This window comes from Symphalangus syndactylus, chromosome 8 (assembly GCF_028878055.3).
Source record: "Symphalangus syndactylus isolate Jambi chromosome 8, NHGRI_mSymSyn1-v2.1_pri, whole genome shotgun sequence".
NCBI classification, from domain to species: domain Eukaryota; kingdom Metazoa; phylum Chordata; class Mammalia; order Primates; family Hylobatidae; genus Symphalangus; species Symphalangus syndactylus.
Genome location: NC_072430.2, coordinates 99,780,257 through 99,800,995, shown reverse-complemented (window position 1 = coordinate 99,800,995; position 20,739 = coordinate 99,780,257). Strand labels below are relative to the sequence as shown.

At 42.7% G+C, this 20,739-nt stretch overlaps 1 protein-coding gene across 2 annotated transcripts in view; it reads right to left on the bottom strand.

Moving 5' to 3' along the window:
* The window catches only part of SLC39A10 (solute carrier family 39 member 10), a 157,321-nt gene that overhangs the window by 80,701 nt on the left and 55,881 nt on the right, over positions 1 to 20,739 (bottom strand). Inside the window, exon 1 of one of the 2 annotated variants that reach the window (XM_055290081.2) lies at positions 153 to 452. The exons of the other annotated variant lie outside the window; for it this stretch is intronic. Coding sequence (XP_055146056.1) covers positions 153 to 342 — 190 coding nt within the window. The 5' untranslated portion in view covers positions 343 to 452. Of the gene's footprint in view, positions 1 to 152; positions 453 to 20,739 lie in introns of those variants that run through there. 2 annotated transcript variants of the gene reach the window in all.

Sequence of the window (20,739 nt, the reverse complement as noted above, 5' to 3'; positions counted from 1 at the left end):
CCAAGCCCCCGAAGACCTGCCTACAGATCCCCAAAGCCTCGCCCGCCCGCGTCTGCGACGCCATCCGCGGCCGGCGCGCAGCCCCCTAACCGCCGCCGTCCGCCCAGCGGTCACTCCCCCACCCCGGGCGCGGCCCGCGAATCTCCGCCAACCTCCACAGGAGGGTGAGGGGGGCGCGAGGCTCCCCACGCGAAGTGGACGCCGCCGGCTCCCGATCCCGCGGCCCGCAGCAGCCCAGACCGCACACGAGGAGCCGCGGCGCCCAACACTCTGCCCACCACGCGCTCTGCTTCGGCTCGCCGCCGCCGACTGCAGCAGCTGCGGGAACCCCAGCGCCCGCATCCCCGAGGGAACCAGCCCCGACTCCCCGGTTCTGTTCTCCCTTTCTACCCCCACGCCGTCCCGGGACTCGCAGTCTCCGCCGCGCACGGGGCCGGTTCTGGGGGAGGGAATGTAAACAAATCGGGGTTTTATAGTTACCTCACACTCGAGTGCCGTGTGCATCTCCTCTCCGCTCGGTACCAAACCCCGGCTGCACCAAATCGTGTATTCACCAAAGCCGACTGCGCTAACTGCGTCGCAGAAACCGGCGCGTCAGACACCCTGCTACGCTTGCGGCGTACAAGGTCCACTCAGCTCCCTGCGCAGCCGCACCCCGTCCGCCTATGGTGCTACGCTATGGGCGTACACGCGCCACCTAGCTATTCACTTCGGATAACGCCAGTTGCGTAAAGGAGTCGCACTACTCACGGATTCCACATGGATCGTCCGAGCAATAGGAAATTCAAGTCTACGCAAACTGCGGAGTTCCGTGGCTCCGCGCTAGTTTTGTTCCAAGAAAGAACGCCGCGGGGGAGTTGGGGCGGCTTCTTAACGCATGCGTGGAGCGCCCTTTATCATTCGCCTTTTCTGCTGGCTTTAGAACGTGGGTTGCTGAGGCCTTGGGCAAGGCGGATGAGTAATGGAAGCTCTAAACCCAAACGCTTTAGCCAAAAAGCTTCAGTGTGATCAACTGGAATGTTCATCTGTATACGAGTTAAACATCTATGTTAAGTTAATCCCGCCCCCTTTGTTAAAGTGACCTTTTCAGTCTCTTAGGGCAACACCAAACTTTATTTAGTGCTAAGTGCGAGGTGTTTTGCCTAACTCCCCCTCCCACCCATTTAATTCTAAAGCACACTTACAAGGTCTTCCAAGCCTAAAAGAAAAAGTTGAGTCCTGAGAACATGTCACGCATTTAGAGAAATTCTCGAGGCTTTTGGCAACTTTCCAAGGTCTTCACTCCTCTACTCCTCAATTGATCGATTATTTCTTAACACTCTATGACAAAAAAATCCCGATCCAGCCAAGCAGTTCCATGGACTTATGCCTACACCGTGCTCATTCTTGCCCTTTGCTCACGCCAAACATCCCATCTAAATTGTCTCCTCCCCTCTTAAGCAACCACCAACCCACCTTTTCTTAAAAGGTGACTCTGGACATCTTACTTTTGCTTCATTACTCTGCTTCCTGGCTCTTACTTAATCCACATGTTGAGGCGTATCTGCATTCCGCCTGGGGTGCCTGTGTTTCTATATCCAACCAGAATCTACTTAATAGACCGAGTTCTGGGGGTGCCTTACTGGTGTCTAGTAGAGAAAACCATGAACAGCAGTAATCGCAGGTTTGACTATGTGTCAAGTACTCCCCAAGTGCTTTACATATATATTAATTTAATCCCCATAACACGGTGAGGTAGGAAATTGAGGTACACAAGACTTTAACTTGCCTGGTATCACAGAGCAGGTAGAGAAAAGAGTTGGGATTTCCAAACCCATTCAGTACGGATGGCTAGGTAGTCCCACTAACCTGCATATTATACCTTCATGAAAGAAGGTTATTTTTTGTTTTGTATTTCTACAAAAAACATCCAAAACAACGAAAATGGTGCTTAATACATGCCTACTGATTGCCATACGTAGTTCAGAACACGGAACTACTCATATGCCCTTTTCCTTGTTTGGAAAGCCAGAGCATGGACCTCACTCCTGCTTACAAAGGGAGAAGTCCTGAGGTGTGGAGGAAAGAGATTAAGCCTGAGTCCTAGTTTCAAGTCTCACCATTGCCACTAAATGTGAGACAATGGCTGTGGTCCTCAGATTCATTGATAAATTAAGGGGATTGTTTTAAATATATCCTAAGGTTCATCCTAGAACTAAAGTCCTTAGAGTTCATAAAATCATGATAGTACATCCTTTGTGTGCAAATCACAAGAAGCTTCCAAATTAGCTTGATATTTTATGGCTCATAATTATTTTATTGAACACATTATTATCAACACCCTTAAAACGTACATAACCTTTCTTTCAAATATCAATAAGATATAGCACTTGCAGTCCTTATATTTTAGGGCACCTACACTGCTTTTTTAGTTATGGATATACAAGGCTAATGTTCAGCTGGTACACACAAGTACAGCTGAACCAACTAATCAAATACTGAAATACTTCAATGCAAGTTGGTTAACAGCTGCAACTCTGAGTAGTATCCCCCCATGCTTCTCACCCCTATGCCAGTCCTTCCTCTCAAGATTCCCCAGACCTCCACATTTTAGGAACTAGTGGGTCAATACCTGGCTAAGATAGAGCTCTTTGGACCCAGCTGTTATTAGTCACTCCCACTCTACTTGGTTGGTGCCTATTCTCTACTAATTGTTACACATTTTAAATGTCATCCCTATAGAAAACTACGTGGTAAGCAACTTGAAAATAGAGACTATGTCTCCTAACACTTTTTAAACTCACTCAAACATTTATATACCTTCAAGTGTATACACACGGATTTGGGCAGATTTTCAAGCAAAATTATCAGATAGAATAAATGATTAATCTGCATACTAGCATATTACTTTTCCTACTGAGAAAAGGAATCTCAGAAAATGACTTGCAGGCTTACACAAAATCACCTGCTGAGTCAAATAATGGCCACTACAGCAACAATATCACTATATGAATTTCATTTTATCTTTACCAGTTTTATATATAAGTAGTATGTTAGGGTAAAGACTTTCTAATATGTTAGAATCATAAAACTTTCTCAAAGTTTAAGACATTTTCTTTTTCCAGCCACCTCACTTGATTCATAAAGAAGCTCATCTCAACTATAAAAATAGTATAAATGATTTTCAGTACCTGGGGGAAAGAGAGGTACTGAATTATGTGTAAATGGTTTACCTTTCATTGTTTAGCTTATTCATGCTGCTTCAGCTACAGTATTAGTTCACATGTCTGAAATTTCAAATGTGACCAGTCTACCATTGTGAGACATGGTATAGTAAATCCAAGAGTCTTTTTGCCCCTCAGAGGATTTGAAAAGAACCAACTATTAATACAAAACAGGAAATAAGAAACATACTTCATACCGCCACCCCATCTTCAGCAGTGGCTGAAGGAAGTCCATGTCATAAACCTGGGTTTCCCTCTTACAGAGGAGAAAATAGTCATCATACACAACAAAGTTAAGAGTCTTTAATGAAATCTATAAAGAACATGACTAATTCTGCCGGGTATGGTGGCTCACGCCTATAATCCCAGCACTTCAGGAGGCCGAGGTGGGCGGATCACCTGAGGTCGGGAGTTTGAGACCAGCCTGACCCACACGGAGAAACCCCATCTCTACTAAAAATACAAAATTAGCCAGGCTTGGCGGTGCATGCCTATAATCCCAGCTACTTGGGAAGGCTGAGGCAGGAGAATCGCTTGAACCTGGGAGGTGGAGGTTGTAGTGAGCCGAGATCGCGCCATTGCACTCCAGCCTGGGCAACAAAAGCAAAACTGTCTCAAAAAAACAAAACAAACAAAAAAAGAACATGTCTAATTCTAAGAAATCAGGCCTTTCAAACTTACTTGTTCTTTCCGTGATTCAAGATTAGTAATAACCAATGATGAAGACCCCTTCTTTTTTTTTTTTTTTTTTTGAGACGGAGTCTCGCTCTGTCGCCCAGGCTGGAGTGCAGTGGCGCAATCTCGGCTCACTGCAAGCTCCGCCTCCCGGGTTCACGCCATTCTCCTGCCTCAGCCTCTCCGAGTAGCTGGGACTACAGGCGCCCGCCACCACGCCCGGCTAATTTTTTTGTATTTTTAGTAGAGACGGGGTTTCACCGTGGTCTCTATCTCCTGACCTCGTGATCCGCCCGCCTCAGTCTCCCAAAGTGCTCGGATTACAAGCGTGAACCACCGCGCCCGGCCAAGACCCCTTCTTAAATTCATCTCCAGTTTAAACTATTACTTTTACGTGGCCTAAAAGTTTAGACAAAGCTATGCCTAGAGAGGCTGTGAACCAAAAATAAAATTTTAAGCCTCCCAACTAACTGAATGGTCATCTCTTCTTTGCCAAGGGCATTCCAAAGTCAACCTGAAACACTAGTACCGGGCATGATGGGAATGGATGTTTGAACATGCCTCATTATACTCTCCTCACTTTAAAATTGAGGCACAGGCCGGGCATGGTGGCTCATGCCTGTAATCCCAGCACTTAGGGAGGCCAAGGCGGGTGGATCACCTGAGGTCAGGAGTTCGAGACCAGCTGGCCAACATGGCAAAACCCCATCTCTACTAAAAATACAAAAATTGGCCAGGCATGGTGGCGGGCACCTGTAATCCCAGCTACTCAGGAGGCTAAGGCAGCGAGACTCGCTTGAACCCAGGAGGCAGAGGTTGCAGTGAGTTGAGATTGTGCCATTGCACTCCAGCCTGGGTGACAGAAGAAGACTCTGTCTCAAAAAAAAATTCAGGCACAGATGACCAGTATTAACATTAAAACAGACCTTAAGATTGACGAAAGAGACTTTTTGTAGCAATAACAACATGACAGATAGCAGGCTCTGAAAGAATTCAAAGTATTTTTCTCCAAAATATATTTCTTTGACATGTTTTGAAATGGCCTTGCAAAACTGTCTCTTGTGGGGAACATCTACATTCTGTAGAGTAGCAGTCCCCAACTTTTTTGGCACCAGAAACTGGTTTCCTGGAAGACAATTTTTCCACAGATGGGGGTGGGTGGGGATGGTTTTGGGATGAAACTGTTCCACCTCAGATTATCAGGCATTAGTTAGATTCTCATAAGGACTGCACAACCTAGATCCCTCACATACGCAGTTCACAATAGGGTTTGCGCTCCTATGAGAATCTAATGCCACAATTGATCTGACAGGAGGTGGAACTCAGGCAGTAATGCTCACTGCCTGACACCTCCTGCTGTGCGGCCCTGTTCCTAACAGGCCATGCACCGGAACCAGTCTAGTGGCTGGGGGACCCCTGCTGTAGAGAATCCCCTTCCCTTTCCAAGTCTCCCCTGATCCAGGAGAGAATTAACTAAGAGTCTGGCGTCTTTTAAAGTCTGATAAGAAACACTTACAACTTATTCTCTCTGAAGCCTGCTACCAGGAGGCTTCATGGGCATAATAAGAACCTTGATCTCCATAACCCCTTATCCTTTTTTAAAAATTTTCTGTTTTCTTTTTTTTTTTTTTTAAGACGAGTCTCACTCTGTTGCCCAGGCTGGAGTGCAGTGGTGAGATCTCGGCTCACTGCAACCTCTGCCTCCCAGGCTCAGGCGATTCTCCTGCCTCAGCCTCCCGAGTAGCTGGGATTACAGGCACCCACCACCACGCCCAGCTAGTTTTTATATTTTTGGGTAGAGATGGGTTTTCTCCATGTTGGCCAGGCTGTTTTCAAACTCCTGACCTCAAGAGATTCACTGGCCTTGGCCTCCCAAAGTGCTGGTATTACAAGTGTGAGCCACCACGCCTGGGCTAAATTTTATTTCTTTTCTCACTACTTATCCCCAAGTTCTACATAGCCCCTTATCTTAACCCAGACCCTCCCTCCTATTGATTCCAGGTCTTCACATAAACTATTTCAACCAACTTCCAATCAGAAAATCTTCCAATCTACTTAAGACCTGGAACCAGCCCCTGCTTCCAGTTGTCCCACTTTTCTGGACCAAACCAATGTACATCGTACATGTATTATGTCTTGTATCTCCCTAAAATTTATAAAACCAAGCTGTTGCTCAACTACCACCTTGGGCATACATTCTAAGGATTTCCTGGGGTTGTGTGACAGGCCATTGGTCACTCATGTTTGGCTCAGAAAAAATATCTTCAAATAAGTTACAGAATTTGACTCTTTTCATTGATGAAGTCATTAGTCAGAAGTACAAGGAAGACTAAATTATATTGCTATACCAATGTGGTGGGGTGTAGGGATATTAAGTACCAGAACAGGTGTTAAGATTTGGAAAAGGGGGCCATGCGCAGTGGCTCACACCTGTAATCCCAGCACTTTGGTAGGCCAAAGTGGGTGGATCACTTGAGGTCAGGAGTTCAAGACCAGCCTGGCCAACATGATGAAAACCCATCTCTACTAAAAATACAAAAATTAGCTGGATGTGGTGGCACGTGCCTGTAATCCCAGCTACTTGCTGAAGCAGGAGAATCGCTTGATCCTGGGAGGTGGAGGTTGCAGTGAGATCACGCCCCTGCTTTCCAGCCTGGGTGACATGGCAAGACTCTGTCTCAAAAAAAAAAAAAAAAAAAGAGATTTGAGAAAGGAAGATGTCAGCAATATGTAGATAAAATTCCGAACTAAGGCCTCAAAATTAATAGCTACTATTCATTTTTAGAGACTATTTCAGCCTGGGGATTGAAGCTCCAGCTCTAAAACTGATGCCAGAGAAATTTAAAGGATACAAATTATTTCCGTTATTCGAGACCTGTGGCACTGTGTAACATCTAACATGGCAAACACTGTCAGAATGAAGTTGGACCCATGCGGTAGTCTTTTTCCGATCCCTGAGAAATTATGGCTGTACCATCTCATTTTTTGCAAACTCTAAAGACTAAGATAGGATAAATAGGCCCTGAGAAGTCCATGGGAGTTCTCACTAGAGGAGCACAGCTCCCCTTATACTTCTGTCTAAATAAAAAAAAAAAAAAATTTTTTTGAGACAGGGTCTCATTCTGTCTCCCAGGCTGGACTGCAGTGGTGCAATCACAGCTCACTGCAGACTCAACCTCCCAGGCTCAAGCAAAATCCTCCCACCTTCCACCTCCCTCGCCTTCCCCACCCACAGTAGCTGGGATTTTTTTTTTTTTTTAAAAACTCCTTTCTAAAGAGCAAAAATTGCTTATTTGGAAAGACTGTCCTCTTCCATAGACCCCACCATTTTGAGATGGGCACACAAAGGCGGGGAGAAATAAACCATTACAACTCTGGTGAGGGACAAACTTGTCTGATGCCTCTGAGATCATTCTGAATTGGTAGGCTTATGCAATAAAACTGAGTTTCAGGCTATCCGCAGAGACAAAAATAGATTGGAGAAATGAAACAATTGACACAAAAATTTAAGCAACTTCTCACCCAGGGGAGGAAAATTAACTTTTTTATGATTTGCCTACATGATCCTAACCTTAGAATAACCAGAACCCTTAGTTTAAGGGTTTGTATTACCATGGCAATACAAACAAAAGGCGTTTAGCATTAGGCATCTCTCCTGGAAGACAGACAATAACAGAGAAGCGTAAAGCCTCTGATTGACCATGGCAAGTCCTTTCAAAAATACAGATGAGACCAGGCTCAAGAGAAAGACCTACTCAGAAGAATGAACAAAAGCAAAAAACTCAGAGCCAGAGCCAGACTAACACGTTGACCACACATTTGCCCACGTCATAGTGCCATGAAGACTTCTCACCCTAAACCAATTTTTTTTTTTTTTTTTTTTTTGAGGTGGAGTCCATCTCTGTCGCCCAGGCTGGAGTGCAGTGGTGCGATCTCGGCTCACTCCAAGCTCCGCCTCCCGGTTTCACGCCATTTTCCCGCCTCAGCCTCCAGAGTAGCTGGGACTACAGGTGCCCGCCACCACGCCGGGCTAATTTTTTGTATTTTTAGTGTACTTGCCAATTCCTACAATTCCACAGTTAGCATTTCATCCCTGGGCCTTGAAACCAAAAGAACTTTGAGGGAAATTGCTACAGTTGTATTACCTATTTAAACCTCTGTAGAATATATTTTCTTTAGGTCTTTTCTAAAGAGGAAGTTCTAAGAAAAGAGAAAACACGGTTGTCTAGATTCTCGAGGGTAGTGTGGCGCAAAGGGAAAGAAGAAAAACTGTAGACAAATTGCTAACTTCTCAATCTTGCTTCCAGGCAAGCTCATTCACTCACAGAATAGTAAGATGAAGAAAAACAGGTGTGGTAGGTAGCCATTTTAGGTCGTTTGCAACTCTACTGGCACAGCAGAAATTGACTTTTCAAAACATAACTCCTAGTCCAAAGGAATTAGAAAAAAGTGGCATAAATATCCACATGAATATGGCAAACTTCGAAAGTATTTGTGGGTGATTACACTTCAATTTAAGGAAAATTGTCAACATGGAAATGAATTAACAATAAGTTACCATGTAAATTTTTTTAAAAAGGCTCATTTGTTAAACTGGTTGAAATTAACATATCCATTTTAAAATTCATTTTAAAATGTCATCACATGAGATCAAATTTTGCCTAAGGCTTTAATTAATAAGGAGGCCCATTTCACACCTGACATTTATGAAAATAATCAAGTACATCTTCTAAAATCAAGACACACGTGTTCTGTCTTAGCAAATACTGCTTACCTTTATTAAAAAATATTTGATGGCAACAATGCAGCAAAATTCTAAATATTAGGGAAGGCAAGAAATGAATTGTCACAACAAGAATAGCTTGTAGGGATTTCTGAATTTTTCTTGTACTATTTGTAGGTAAAGCTTGGATTGTATTTTGTATTTCATACAATAAGCCACTTTCACATTCTTCATAGAATCCCGTCTCTTCTTTCCAGCACACATCTTTTTGTTGTTGTTGTCATTCTTTTTTTGTTTTGTTTTTTCAAGCACACGTCTTTAGAGAAGATTTGGAAACTTCCTAATGTTTCATGAGAAATGCTTCTGGCAGTGCCCGGTGGTTAGCGACCCATCATGCTTGGCTTTTTCTTTCTCATAGATGATCTCACCTACAGCCTCCAATGATTTCATCACACCCAAGTTTCATTTTAATTACAATGACAGTTGCTTTCTCTAAGCATTTATGTTTTACAATCTTCCTTCCCACCCTAACCACATGAAGCTGTATTATTTAAAATGTGCCAGGCACCATTTAAATGTTCAAAATGGAACTCATTTAATTCTACAGTAACCCTCTGATGCCCATTTCACAAATGAAGAAAACTGAGATGGTTACATAAAATATGGCAGAGCCAGGATCGCAGGCTGGCTCTAGAGTCTCTGTGCTTAACTCTTACATTATCCACCTATTTTTATTTTTATTTTTTTGAGATAGGGTCTAGCTCTGTTGCCCAGGCTGGAGTATACAGTGTCACTATCTCTTGGCTCACTGCAGCCTCGACCTCCCAAACTCAAGTGATCCTCCCACCTCACCCTCCTGAGTAGCTGGGACCACAGGCATGCACCACCATGCCTGGCTAATTTTTGAATTTTTTGTAGAGACAGAGTTTCATCATGTTGCCCAGACTGGTCTTGAGCTCCTGGGCTCAAGCAATTGGCTGACCTCCATCTCCCAAAGTGTTGGAATTACAGGTGTGAGCCACCATGTCTGGCTGTTTCTTTTTTAAATTCCCAACATTTTCAGAGGAAGTGGTATAGATATTCTTGCAAAAATAGTGACCTGTGCACAGTCTTGATATAAGAAGCCAGATAAGGGCCGGGTTCAGCGGCTCACCTATAATTCCAGCATAGGCGGAGGCCAAGATGGGAGGATCGCTTGAGCCTGGAAGTTCAAGACCAGTCTGGACAACATAGTGAGACCTCTTCTCTACAAAAAAATTGTTTTAAAAATTAGATGGGCTTGGTGTCACACACCTGTGGTCCCAGCTACTCGGAAGGGTGAAGCAAGAGGATCACTGGAGCCCAGGAGGTGGAGGCCGCAGTGAACCATGATTGTGTCACTGCATTCCAGCCTGGGTGACAGAGTGGGACCTTGCCTCAGTAAATTAATTCATTAATTAAATGAAATCCATTTGGAGGATTAAAGGTACATTTACTTTTCAGTCCTTAGATTTATATGACTCTACATCCTCTAGAAGTCTACCTTGGAAAAAGAGACACACAAATATTAAGGGATATATCTTTAAGCAAAAGTTTGTGCTTCTCAGTTAATAGGGTTGCTTTTAAAAATGAAAAGTTTGTGTTTTTATGGTGTGCAAGCCACTCTGTTAAGTAGCTGATACAAGGGTGAACAAATGAGAGGCTGACCCTTAAGTTGCTTGTAGTCTCCTGGTGGTGGTGGGGGTGGATGGTAATTAAAGAGATAATTACAGTATCACGTGGCAAGTGCTATGTTAGATATAGGTATAGCTTGCAATGGCAGCAAAGGCCAAAATTTGGGGATACACTCAGGCTTCCCAAAGGAAGTCACATCTGAAGTCTGACTTAAGGATGAGTAGCAGAGTCAGATAAAAGGTTGGGGAAAGAGCAAACAAGCAGATGAATGAGATGAGTGAATGCCTGGTTTTCAGTTTGGGGAAGTGAAACACACAATCCTGTTGTGTGTTTTCGGCATGGGGAGTTGGGAGAGATGAGACAGGACTGGTAAGGAAGGCCTTTGTGTATCACATTAAGGAGCCTGAATGAGTCTGAATGCTACCCTGAGGGCAACAAGGGCCACTGAAGAATTTTCAGTAGGCAAGTGAGGTGATCATAGGCAAGAAGGGAAATCATATTATCATATGACTAGGGTGGTAGGCAGAATAATGCTTCCCCCATAAAGACATCCACGTGCTAATCCCTGGATCCTATGAACATGTAGATTACATGGCAAAGGGTACAAAGGCTGGAGATGGAATTAAAGTTGCTAACCAACCGACCGCGAAATGAACAAATTAGTTTCAATTAGTCAAATGGGCCCAATTTAATCATAAGAGACTCTAAAAATGGAAGAGGGAAGAAGAGGAGAGTCAGAGGAAGATAGGATTAAGGAAGAGAAATGACGCTCAGAGAGATACAATGTTGCTGAACAAAGGGAGCCACAAGCTAAGGCAGCGGTCCCCCAACCTTTTTGGCGCCAGGGACTGGTCTCATAGAAGATGCTTTTTCCACAGATGGCAGGGGGATGGTTTCAGGATGAAACTGCTCCACCGGAGATGATCAGGCATTAGATTCTCATAAGCAGTGTGCAACCTAGATCCCTCACAGGCACTGTTCACCATAGGGTTCGTGCTCCCATGAGAATTTAATGCTGCTGCTTATCTGATAGGAGGCAAAGTTCCGGCGGTAATGCTCGCTCACCCTCCACTCACCTCCTGCTGTGCAGCAGTGTTCCTAAAAGGCCCTACCGGCCTTACCGTGTCTGTAGGGGGTTGGTGGTGGGGGAGGTGGATGGGGGGTGAGGACCCCTGAACTAAGGAATGTGGGTAGCCTCTAAAGCTAGAAAAACAGGAAATGGATTCCTCCTTAGAGGCTCCAGAAGAAACGTGGCCCTGCTGACACCCTGATTTTGGCTCAGTGAAATTCGTTTCAGACCTACAGAGCTGCATGATAACAAATTTGTATTGTTTGAAGCCACCAAATATGTGGTAATGTGTTACAGCAACAATAGGAAACTAAAACAATTAGGAAACTGTGATAGGGATAACCCATGTGCAAAGTGACAGTGGTTAAAGAGAAATTGTTGAATTGGAGAAGTTTCAAGAAGATAGAATTGCTGGGCACATCAGGGTACGCTTAAGTAAATAAAAAATAATAAATAAAAAGAATTGTTAAGTGTGCTGGCTCACGCCTGTAATCCCAACACTTTGGGAGGCTGAGGTGGGCGGATTGCTTGAGCCCAGGAGTTCAAGACCAGCCTGAGCAACACGGCGAAATCCCATCTCTACAAAAAATTCAAAAATTAGCCAGGCATGGTGGTGCATGCTTGTAGTCCCAGCTACTCAGGAGCTGAGGTGGGAAGACCGCTTGAGCCTGGGAGGTCAAGGCTGCAGTGAGCTGTGATCGCGCCACTGCACTCCAGCCTTTCTTTTGAGACAGAGTGAGACCCTGTCTCAAAAACAAAGAAAAAAAGATAGAATCAAATCTGAACACCAGCTCTTCTAACTTATTACCTGTGGCTTTAACGTGATCATTAAGATTCATTTTCAATACCTGTAGAATGATCAATACTTTACAGGATATTGTTTATTTTAATTTTTATTTTTTTGATCAAGGTAATACATACATTAACATTAGCTTTGGAATTCAAATAGAAATACATGCTACAACATGAATTAACCTTAAAAACACTATGCCAGACACAAAAACACAGACATTATATGATTTCACTTCTATGAGGTATTTAGAATAGGAAAATTTATAGAGACAAGAAAGTAGAATAGAGGTTACTAGAGGGTTGGGTGGAAAGAAATGGGGAATGGGAAGTTAATGTTTAATTGGTAGCATTTCTGTTTGGAAAAATGAAAGTAAAAAATCAAGCACTGCAATAAATACAAATTAAACAAATATATTATCTAATGTCTATAATGCTCAAGGAATTGAGCCATATTACAGTACGTAAATGATTTTATAAACCTAGAATTTTTCAATGTAATTTTGAGAATAAGTTTCCAGAATTAGTTTGTAATACTCTCCCTATATTTTAAATAGGAATTTCAAATACAAGCAGTAGCTTTGTAGCTGGAAGTTTTGAGATTACCAAAATGTATAGGCAATGACATTAGCCAGTATGATGCTGTTATCCCTCTGCCCAGCACTCATTTTTTTTTTTTTTTTTAATAGTTAAATGGCCGGGCGTGGTGGCTCATACCTGTAATCCCAGCACTTTGGGAGGCCAAGGCAGGCGGATCACCTGAGGTGGAAAGTTCGAGATCAGTCTCACCAACATGGAGAAACCATGTCTCTACTAAAAATACAAAATTAGCCGGGCGTGGTGGCACATGCCTGTAATCCTAGCTACTAGGGAGGCTGAGGCAGGAGAATCGCTTGAACCTGGGAGGTGGAGGTTGCAGTGAGCCAAGATCACGCCATTGCACTCCAGCCTGGGCAAAAAGAGTGAAACTCTGCCTTTAAATAAATAAATAAATAAATAAAGTAGTTAGATTGGTCATGGGTGAGGCAACTGGGCAAAACTTGAACATAATGCAAATGTGATTTTCTTTTGTTTTCCTTTTTTTTTTTTTTGAGAGACAGGATGTCTCTCTGTTACCCAGGCTGGAGTGCAGTGGTGTGATAAAGCTCAGTGCAGCCATGACCTCCTGGGGTCAAGTGATCTTTCCACCTCAGCCTCCTGAATAGCTGGGACTACAGGTGAGTGCCACCACACGCAGCTATTTTTTAAATTTTTTAGTTGAGGGGCTAGTGGCTCATGCCTGTAATCCTAACACTTTGGGAGGCCGAAGCGGGCGGATCACAAGGTAGGAGTTCAAGACCAGCTTGACCAACATGGTGAAACCCCGTCTCTACTAAAAATACAAAAATAAGCCAGGCGTGGTGGGTCGTGCCTGTAGTCCCAGCTACTCAGGAGGCTGAGGCAGGAGAATCGCTTGAACCCAGGAGGCAGAGGTTGCAGTGAGCCGAGATCGTGCCACTGCACTCCAGCCTGGGCAACAGAGCGAGACTCCGTCTCAAAAAAAAATTTTAGTTGAGACAAGGTCTTGCTATGTTGTTCAGGCTGGTACTGAACTCCTGAGCTCAAGCAATCCTCCCGCTTCGGCCTCCCAAAGTGCTGGGATCACAGGCGTGAGTCGCCAAACCCAGATTTTCAAATTAATTGGCTCCATTCCAAAACAAATCCATCCTCTTTGAGGGAAATTTAAAAAAAAATGACTACTTTACATTTAACCTAATTAAATGTTCAACTCTGTTTAGAACTGAAGCTGTAATACTCCTATTTATATCTCCTTTTATTTGTTTTGATACTTTGTCACACTCCACATTCATGTTGAAAGCAAAACACATCTTTTAAATACTTACTGCATATGTGCAATATCTAAGCTAGTACTCAACAATGTGTGGTGTTAACAATGTTAACTAACAAGTTTCGTGGCTGATAATCAGCCAATTCTAGATTAACCAGGTAATGGGGATGATGTTGGTAGAAAGGAGGAAACAGCAAATACAAAACGACTGTAACAATGAAGTTCTGACAACCTCTTATTTAGCAGAGATACATCAACTTATTTGTGGGCTACCCGTGGTTGAACGATGGTAGAATTTTACCAGTTTGGGGCTAAGATTATTGGGCAGTAGAGGACAGGTAAGAAGGAGACTGAGAAATTCAGGTTCAAGGTTCCAGTTTCTCCTCCTTTCTCATCTCCCTCATCCAACCCCAAACTACTGCAGCTTGGCACTTCTTTCAAGCCATCAGTAATCAGCTATAGTTATTCTGCAAAATGGTTTATCCATTCAATTACTAGTAGAAGTGACAGTATGACTGGAGATCATTTGACTGATTTAAATATATAAACAAATTATTTAATGAGTATATTTATGAAGCAGAGACAGAGATTCTATGGTTTCACAGTATTGACTCAACCTACACAATAGAAATGAAATAGGATGAACACTGTGAAAGAAGGGCATACATCCCTTAGCATTTCCTAAGTCAACATCCTTGTATGCACTCTGCCTTCTCTCTCCTCCTTTTCTCTGCCAAGAAGACTTTTCTGCACTAACTTGACCCATTTGTTCAACTCACCTATGGCAGTTGGGCTTCCATTCCTACTAGGTCATCCAAATTGCCATCCAATGGCCTTAGTTACTAAATCCAATTGTCACTTTCAACTGGTATTCTATTTACTTTCTCTGTTACTCTGAGGCAGTGACTTCCTCCAAATCCTCAAGGAATTTGATAAATTTGGTGGTATGGTGAGATGACAGCCCCAGGACAGACACCTTGAACAGTAGGCAAAGAATAGTGCTTTTTTCCCATGCTGATTGTCCCACCAAGTAAGGTACCTACCTAGTTGTCCCACCTTCAGTCTTGTTCCCTTTAAATAAGAATCTGCCACTCCCCTCTACTTTAATAGCAGACAGGACTCTTGGTTTTTCATTAACTTCTCTAGTGGCTCATTTCCTAGCTTCTTCAAGGGCTTTTGTTCTCTGACCTTCCATACACGCAGGCAATCTCCTTCTGGGTCCTCTTAGATATTATTCTACTCTAGTGTGTGTAAAGGAGTGTTTTAAGCACCACTTGCATCGGTTCCTAGGGGCTCTTATTAAAAACGCAATTTCTAGCCCTCTCCCAACAGCTACTGAACCAGTAACTTGGGGATGAAGACCAAAAATCTGCATTTTAAATCAGCTCCTAGGTACTTTTTGTTTTTAATTCAGGTATGAGAAATACTGTTTAATCTACTCATCCTGGGTAATTTTATCCAATCCCAGGGCTTCAGTTACTGTCTGTATACTGGTGACATGGACTTCTCTGTTTCACATGCAAAAATTATGCTCGGATAATTTAAAATGTCCCAAGCAGAACACATTGTTTCTCAATCCTGCCATTCTTCCTCGTTTCCCCCAATCCTTAAAATGGTTCTGCTGTGTTCCTCAGGGGTTTGAGGGAGAAAGCAGAAGTGAGGGGGCATTCCTGTCTTCTCAACACACTTCCAATCCTTACAGATTCTCTTATAATTACAATTCTCTTAGGCCGGGCGCGGTGGCTCACGCTTGTAATCCCAGCACTTTGGGAGGCAGAGGCGGGCGGATCACGAGGTCAGGAGATCGAGACCACGGTGAAACCCTGTCTCTACTAAAAATACAAAAAATTAGGCGGGCGTGGTGGTGGGCGCCTGTAGTCCCAGCTACTCGGAGAGGCTGAGGCAGGAGAATGGCATGAACCCGGGAGGCGGAGCTTGCAGTGAGCCGAGATCGCGCCACTGCACTCCAGCCTGGGCAACAGAGCGAGACTCCGTCTCAAAAAAAAAAAAAAAAAAAAATTACAATTCTCTTACAATTCTGTTACAGATTCCTTACAATTCTTACAGATTCCTTGTGTCCAGATTCTACTTCTCACCAAACCCAAGTTACTCCGCTGGTTAAGGTTATTATCATCTATGGCCTACCTAGTTGGCTTCTGATCAAGTCCATCTATAATCCATTCTCCACCGTGAAAGTTAGAGTCATCACTAATTTGATCAGGTCCTCCCATGCATAGACCTTTCACAGCTTCCCATAACCCTCGGGTTAAACAATTTCACTGACAAACAATATCTGCCCTAATCTGCTCCCATATTATCTCTGCAGATTAATTGCTCATGACTTCACACTAGAACTATACTATCAGGCCAGGCACAGTGGCTCACGCTTGTAATCCCAGCACTTTGGGAGGCCAAGGCGGGTGGACCATCTGAGGTCAGGAGTTCAAAACCAGCCTGGTCAACATGGTGAAAACCCGTCTCTACTAAAAATATAAACATTAGCCAGGTGTGGTGGTGCACATCTGTAATCTCAGCTACTTGGGAGGCTGAGACAGGAGAATCACTTGAACCTGGAAGGCGGAGGTTTCAGTAAGCAGAGATTGCACCACTGCACTCCAGCCTGGGCAAGACTCCCAGAGCAAGACTCCAACTCAAAAAAAAAAAGAACCATACTACCTAATGTGGTAGACACTAGTCACATGTAGCTATTGAGCACATGAAATCTGGCTAGTCTAAATTGACATGTGATATAAGTATAAAACATACATTGGATTTCTAAAACTTAGTACAAAGAATATAAAAAGTCCCATTAATAATTTTTCATATTGATTACATGCTAAGATTTTAAGTACATTGAGCTAAATAAGAATATTATTAAAATTTCTGTTGACTCATTTTACTTTCTTAATGTGACTACTAAAAATTTTTAAATTGCATGTGGTTCACATTACACTGTTATTGAACAATGCAACTCTAAAACTCTACAATCCAGCCATACTGAAAGACTTGTTACTTCCTCAGCTGTCATGCTTTTCCTTGCCTAGAGTGCCTCATCTCCTCGGCACCCCTTCCCCTTGCACCCTCTGATTACCTCCATTTGTCCTCAGGATTCAGTTTATACCTCACTATGAACTTGCCTGTCCCTCTCTGGGTTAGGTGTCCTCCTATACACTTACACATGTATCTTCCACCATAGCACAAGGTTTGCACTGTGCTACATGTGTGGCTCACTTATTTCTCCCTCCCTGCACCAGGATGTCTCCTATACTCACCGATTCCTTGAGAGCAGGGACTGTTCCTTGTTCAATGTACTATCTTCAGCATCTGGCACGTTGCTTGGTGCAAAGTAGGTACTGAGTGAATACTACTAGAATGGCTGCTGGAAATGGTTTCCCTGGACCCAACATATGAAACATTGCCGATAATAATGTGTGTGGGAGGAGTTATAAATTAATATTTTCTCTTTGTCCTTAACCTGTCCACACCCTATCAAGCAACACCCCAACTCTCTCTCGCTTCTTTTGTCCCCAGTTAAATTCTAAAACTTCATCAGTTAATTTGAGGAAATGATCAGAGAACAAAATGAACACAACTTTTGTGTTCTAAATATTTTAAAATTGCTTTACTGCTAGAAGACATTCACTGTGAGAAAAATTACCTATTCATTGGAAAACATTTTTATAGCGTTTCTCAAGATCAAGTCTTTGCAGGAATTTAAATGAGACCTAAAATCAAATCATTTTCTCTATAATCCTGCACTGTTGGCATTCATAGAGAAGCTTTAAGTACATCAAATATTCTGGCATACTCACATTATAATTAACGTTTACATTACTCCCTGTTTAGAAAAAAACTAGTGTATGCCAAATATTAAAGCCGTAAGAAGAAACAGTAACTATTTTCTTTTTTCTTTGGCTCAACCTCATCAGATATAAATTTCTAGTGGTGTCCTCAGTTCATCCAATTTGATCACTCTGGGGTTTTTAAGGTTTTTTTTTTTTCTTTTAATGCTTCAGGGCTTTTCATGGCATAGGCAGGGCTTTCATCTACCTGTGTTTTATGAGATTAAAATGTCTTAAGGACTTATAAAGACAAATATTAAGCCTCACCCTGATTTAAGGTGCTACTTAACTGCCTTTGTGCTTCCACTTCTTCAACACTTATTTACTTCTCAACATACTGTTATGCCTGTGTTTACCACTCTGGTGAAATTGCTCTCCCAAGAGTCATCATTGAATGAGGGTATGTGAAAGAGTCACAGGAGCCAATTGAAACAGCTCCCAAAAGCCAAATCTGAGAAATTTGAGCAACAAAATAGTTTTGGATTATAATCCAAACTATAAAACAAATGTCCATGACTCTACACTGATATAAATAAATTAATTAATAATGGCAGAGAACAAATATCTCCTGCAGAAGAATTCCAAATAATTTATGTGGATTTTCCATCTTTAAGGATTAAGAGCAGTCGGGCACTGTGGCTTATGCCTGTAATCCCAGTGCTTTGGGAGGCTGAGGTAGGTGGTCAGGAGTTCAAACCAGCTTGGGCAACATGGCGAAACCCGTCTGTATTAAAAACGCAAAAATTAGCCGGGTGTGGTGGCACTTGCCTGTAATCCCAGCTACTGGGGAGGCTGAGAATTGCTGGAACCCAGGAGGTGAAGGTTGCAGTGAGCAGAGATTGCGCCACTGCACTCCAGCCTGGGTGACAAAGCGAAACTCCATCTCAAAAAAATAAAATAAAATAAAAAAAGAATTCAGAGCATAACTTCCCACTCATTCAATGTGGGCTATCCATAGTGACTTCCTTTGAAAAAGTACAGTCTGGAAATGGGGGAAAAGAGTAACTTTAAAGTGGAAAAACCTGACAAATGCTAACTCAGCCAAAAGATCAAGGTCAACATCAACAGTGATAAATCATGTTGCTAGGAGATAGCTCTGATACAATGTGATGAAAATGGCACTTTACCCCTGTGGTCTTCCTCCTCAAAACCCTTGACCCCAGTCTGATCATGAGAAAAACATCAAGGACATTCTACAAAATACCTGACCAGGATCTCCTTAAACTGTCAAGGTCAGTCAGATGCAGTGGCTCACGCTTATAATCCCAACACTTTGAGAGGCCAAGGTGGGAGGATCACTTGAGGCCAGAAGTTCACCACCAGCCTGGGCAACATAGCAAGACTTATCTTTACAAATCTAAAAGTTGGCCGAGCATGGTGGTGTGTGCCCGTAGTCCCAGCTACATAGGAGGCAGAGGCAGGAGGATCACTTGAGCCCAGGACTTAGAGGTCACAGTGAGCTACGATGGTTCCACTGCACTTCGGCCAGGGCACCAGCATGACCCTGTCTCAAAAACAAAAACAAAAACAAAAAACTGCCAAGGCCATCAAAAAACAAGAAAAATTTGAGGAACTGTCACAAGCAAGAGGAGCCTAGGGACTCATAATGACTAAATGTAATGTGGTAACTTAGATATGATTCTAGGACGGAAAAATGACCTTTGGTAAAAACTAATAAAATCTGAATAAACTACAGTCTTTAGTTAATAAACGTATTATCAATATTGGTTCATAATTGTAACAAATACACTAACAGAAAATGGTAATAATAAGACAAACCGGACGGGGGGTATATAGAAACTCTCTGTACTATCTTTGAAATGTTTCTGTAAATTTAAAACTGTTTTAGGCTGGGTACGGTGGCTCATGCCTGTAATCCCAGCACTTTGGGAGGCTGAGGTGGGTGGATCACTTGAGGCCAGGAATTCGAGACCAGCCTGGCCAACATGGTGAAACCCTGTCTCTACTAAAAAAAAAAAATACAAAAATTAGCCGAGTGTGGTGGCAGGCGCCTGTAGTCTCAGCTACTCGGGAGGCTAAGGCGGGAGAATTGCTTGAACCTGGGAGATGGAGGCTGCAGTGACCTAGATTGCATCATTGCACTCCAGCCTGGGCGACAGAGTCAGACTGTCTCAAAACAAAAACAAACAAATAAAAAAAAGTTTTAAAAAGTAGCTTATTTATTTTTTAAAGTTATTTTTGAGGCTGGGCACAATAGCTCATACCTGTAATCCTAGCTTTGGGAGGCTGAGGCAGGAGGATTGCTTGAGTCCAGGAGTTTGAGATCAGCCTGGACAACATAGCAAGGTCCCGTCTCTATTTATTTATAAAAAATTAGAAGATAAAATAAATAAATAAAATTATTATTGACCTCTTACTTGGCAAATTTTACTGACTTTTCACAGTCTTCATCCTGTACTGTACTGAGAACAATCTGCTTATGGGAGCTCTCTTCTTTAGCATCTTTGATAATATCTTCTCTAGGATCTCTTCCTTCCTAATACCTTTTCTAGTCTCCATACTGGATTGTTCTTCTTCCCATCTCTTAAGTGGTATTTCCTAAGTTCCTAACTTTGACTAACTTGTCTTATCACTTCATAATCTCACATGGGGAAAGAAAGCTCATCAACTCCAACAGCTTCAACTATGGCCTTTATGTTGTACTTTCCGAGATTCTAAGCCCAATCTTTTTTAAAGGTCAAAACATAGTTCCAACTAGCTGGTGGACATTTCTACCTATGCAGACCTTCAGGGATGTTAAACTCAACATGTCCAAAGAAGAAACCCTTATTTAAAACTCGAATCCTCTGGCTCCTGTTGTGCCTCAATTACGGTTAAGAATGAGCATTATAACTTCTCTATTCATCCAACAGGAACCGTACATATACCTATTACTGTTTTCTTGACCACCATTATTCTCTGATCTCATACAAATATTGTTTGACTATATTTCTACC